General features: G+C 38.5%; 3 protein-coding genes across 3 annotated transcripts in view; 1 reads left to right on the forward strand and 2 right to left on the reverse strand.

The window, feature by feature from the left end:
- Positions 1-340, reverse strand: part of BATDEDRAFT_87783 (uncharacterized protein) — a gene marked incomplete at both ends in the record, with an annotated part of 1,375 nt that extends 1,035 nt beyond the window's left edge. Inside the window, one exon of the mRNA XM_006678124.1 lies at positions 244-340. Within this exon, the coding sequence (XP_006678187.1) occupies positions 244-340 (97 nt within the window). The remainder of the gene's footprint in view (positions 1-243) is intronic.
- Positions 341-1,272: 932 nt separating this feature from the next.
- On the reverse strand, positions 1,273-2,175 carry BATDEDRAFT_87782 (uncharacterized protein; the record flags this gene model as incomplete). Its single annotated transcript, XM_006678125.1, has 1 exon — positions 1,273-2,175. The coding sequence occupies one exon, from the start codon at positions 2,173-2,175 to the stop codon at positions 1,273-1,275; it is 903 nt and encodes a 300-aa protein (XP_006678188.1).
- Positions 2,176-2,680: 505 nt separating this feature from the next.
- Positions 2,681-3,636, forward strand: BATDEDRAFT_87333 (uncharacterized protein; the record flags this gene model as incomplete). Its single annotated transcript, XM_006678021.1, has 1 exon — positions 2,681-3,636. One exon carries the CDS (start codon positions 2,681-2,683, stop codon positions 3,092-3,094), a length of 414 nt encoding a protein of 137 aa, XP_006678084.1. The 3' UTR covers positions 3,095-3,636.
- Between the last annotated feature and the right edge of the window lie 352 nt (positions 3,637-3,988).

The raw sequence follows: 3,988 nt of genomic DNA on the forward strand, positions 1-3,988 counted from the left end.
TTAGAATACAAGAAGCGTGTTGTAGCAATCAATAGTTTGAGTCAGACTAACGCGAGTTTGGAGTATGTGATATGAAAAATGGTCAAAGAAATATGTATTCAAGTGGTAAATAAACACTTTATTGTGTTGTGCACTATGAATTGAAATACATGCAAGGATAGGATAGACTTCAATCATGTATTCAAGTCAAACTGAAGATGGCGCGACAAGATACACGGTTCATGGCACTTGCCTGGAAATAACCTGCCATAGAGACGACATTGATGAAACCGGCATTAGCAGCAAGAGCTACACCACCAGCAACAATGGTGTAAAACTCCCGTTCTGGCAAGTTATTCATGGTTTAGCGTATTATAGTGAATGCAACTTTGTAGTCTATGAAATACTGTCAGGGTTTGCAAAACAATGTTTGGACAAGTTGATAGGATTTAAATCACCGACGTATTCACGTAAAATGGAACATTAAATAAGGATGTCAAAATACATGATATAAAACCAACTTTATGAAATGGTTGTGCCAGTTTACTGGACAACATTGGGTCATTTGAACTGACAAAGTTGACTGGTATCCTGGTGATTGAAATGAAAACAAGTATATTCTCGAAACCTGCGATCTTGTTCTCTTGAACTAGAACGGAAACATATCTGATAGTTTAGGATACAATAGAGTGGAGTTTAATTGAAAATACAACTGTAAAAGTAAAGTTGAACATATTTGATTTTATTCGTACAAAGAATTAGCTGCATTGGTGAGCACTTGATAGTATCGAAACAGGATAAACCAGCCTAGAACCAACCCAGATCATTTGTGCATTAAAACCAAACTCCATCTTTATCAAAAAATCAGTATAGAGCAATTATTGCTTTTCCAAAAAAGCAAATACTGCATTGGCAAATTTCTCGAGGGCAGTATCATCATACGATAGATATAGTGATGGTTCAATCAATTCCAGTTCCATCAAAACAGGTTTAACCCCATCGATAAGAGCCATGTCAGTAGTATATAGGGCATCCGATGATACCAGTTTTTAGGCGAGATTCTCTGCTGAAATGGTCAAAAGTTAATAGTATAATAATTTCATATCAAACTTTCGTCATAAATAATTCTTTCCGACATTCAACGCATTTAGTTTCTAATTAGAATCTGAATTTGACTTTTAGAATCTGAGCAGAATCTAATTGCCTGAAATTTGTTATATTTTGTTTCTATGCAAGACTACTCAGTTGTTATTTTCAAAATTTGGTAAAGCTATTTTTATTATCAAACAACAATTAACGTTCAATGATGAAATCCTCCGGCTTTTTGACATCGTAACGATATCCTGATGGATAAACACAAATGAATCCAAGGTGTGCATTCTTTCTAATATCCTCTGGAAACAACGTACCACACAACACCCCAGCATATTTTGTGACATTTCGAAATTCTGGCTGGGCATTGGCTTGAAACTCCTTGAACTTGCGAATTCTTGCAGGGAGCTTGTTCACTTGCTCAAAGGTCATATTATGCTTGGCCTCGCATAAGTACAGGACATCTCCATCTTTAAAGACAGCGTCCCACTCCTGGACAATGGTTTTTCCGTCTGCAGCCATAATGTCCGTTGGCATATCTACAGCTGAAGGACCAAGATGGGTAGCAAGGAATCGCCTCACGGCCAAGTGAGTTTCCTCCTCCATAGCTTTGTCTTCATTCTGCTGCCAACGTACTTCGTCAGCAAACGACCGTTCGTAGCGAGAATATACATTGTACTTTTCCCCATCAATCAACTGCTTGAACTTGATAATCTTGTCCTTGGGATTGAACAGCTGGTAGAGAGCCGAGCCTTTTCCTTCGAGGATCTGTTTCAAATCATCATTTGATTCAACAAGATATTTGGAAAAGCTATCCAAAGGATAGCACTCTTCATCAATGTCCTGAATGAAGATGGTCTTCTGAGCCGGCGCAGAGGATCCCAGAGTCTTGACAATCAGAGGTAATTTGGCGGACAGACCAGCAGTGGAAATGCTCGCAAGTGGAAGATCAGGTTCAAGTGGAGCATCCTGGAGTGACTGATGGATAGAGATTTGGTTGGAGTCAACGGCAGAGAATTGGTTTGGGAGTTCCTGCTTGATGGCCTTGGCAAGGTCACTGATATTGTTGCAGCCAGCAGTAGACACGAGTGGCTTGACTGCCATTATGTTTCACCCATAGTTTGGCCAGGGTGCTGCTGTGACGAACTATTCTCAATATTGTTGTTTTTTTAAAGGAAAGAAAAAAAATTGCAAGGTCAGGGGCGTTAAATGGGCTGCTTGGAATGACGTATTATTGGAATTGAGACTAATTCATATTCAAAAAAGTTCACATTTTAAAACATTTCAGTGGTGTCCGAGTATAAAAATGACAACTGCACTTCAAATGAGTCAAATGTGTGATTACAGCCGTTTTACTGACTGAGTCAAGAAGCACCTAATATAACCTTGGACAATCATCACTCAAATTGACATCAAATTTGTCTGGTCTATATTGAAGGGAATGGACCAGTTCAATGAGAACACCAGAAACTGTCAAAACAGACACTGAAAAGGCTAAATCATTCTTATTGAAATGCTACACTACGACATCAATCTCTCAGTGTGCTGGATGAGTCATCCTCATACAACTTTACTGGGTTGGATGCTGTGGAAATCAATCCGATTGAATATGAAGCAACTCAAAGCGACCGATGTACTGGCATCAAAACAAGTAATGCTGATAGCAAGGTCCTTGATGAAACTGCTGGAAACATTTGGGGATGGGCACAAGAGACGCTTCTTGGACTATGTCAACAGCAGACTTGGCATCTCCAAATCATCTTACTACTACTACATGGAGCACTATGCCTTTATGTCAAAGTATCCGAAATTCCAAACGCTGGCAGTGTCCTTTAGAGTGTTTAAAAGTATGATTCCAAAAATCAAGGAATGGTTTATGTCTCAAGAGTGTCAAGCTTTGGACTCTTCTGATTTCTACTCTGAACACTACTGGATGAATGTTGATGATGAAATGGATGACAACGATATGAATGTTTTAAACGAGCACAATTCCACCGCGGTGGAAAACCTTCGCAACAAGTAGTTCCTCGTCAGTCGATGACTCCTTCAGACTGCAGTGATAATGATAAAGTCATCAGTGGTGGAACTGACATTGCTACTTTCTTTCACGGAGAGCAAAGTACTGAAAATGTCCACCACGATGGAAAAAAGTTCTAGCTGTACACTCCTTGATATCTTCGTGATAGACAGCACGATTCATTCAAACCTATTTCCACCACATTAATGTATCTTTTGTATTAACTTGTAAATAGAAAATCTCTGCAACTATTGTGTTTATTATGAAAATTTCATTATTATCGGGTGTGTTTTTGAGCCAAACATTGTCCTCTGATTGTTTAGTTTTCTTGTACTTTTTAGCTCTCTCCTTCTCTGCCTCGGTATTAGCAGCATAATAGTCTCGGTATCGTTTCCTTTCAGCTTGTTTGTTTTTGGCATAGTAATCTCGGTACCATTTCCTTAGTTGTTCTTGTTCGTCAACGGAATACGAATCCCAATTCTTAATACATTGAATGTACGCTTGGCGAGTTTTAATGAAACTAATGAATGTCATTTATACAGTTGGTTTAGAAAATAAGTTCCGCTTAATGTTCTCCGTTTTTATGAGCTGGACCTCTAATTCTACCCAATTCTTCCAATTCTCTTTTATTTCGACGCTCCTTATTTGTCATTCGTGGTTCTCTCTGTCTAGATTCTGTATGAAACCGTTGGGTAGATTCAATACGTTGTAGTTCATAGTATTTGTATGCCTTTGGAAGAATATTACCATCATCATCTGCAATAAAGTACGAATAGCCATTACCACTGATGACCTTATATATACTGACTATATTTTGGCTCATATCCTCTACGAAATGCTTGCCTAGTTTTTAGCAATCTAACTTTGTCACCAACACCTATAGCATTCTTCTCTATTTTT

The sequence above is a fragment of the Batrachochytrium dendrobatidis genome (genome assembly GCF_000203795.2).
Source record: "Batrachochytrium dendrobatidis JAM81 unplaced genomic scaffold BATDEscaffold_4, whole genome shotgun sequence".
Classification (NCBI taxonomy): domain Eukaryota; kingdom Fungi; phylum Chytridiomycota; class Chytridiomycetes; order Rhizophydiales; genus Batrachochytrium; species Batrachochytrium dendrobatidis.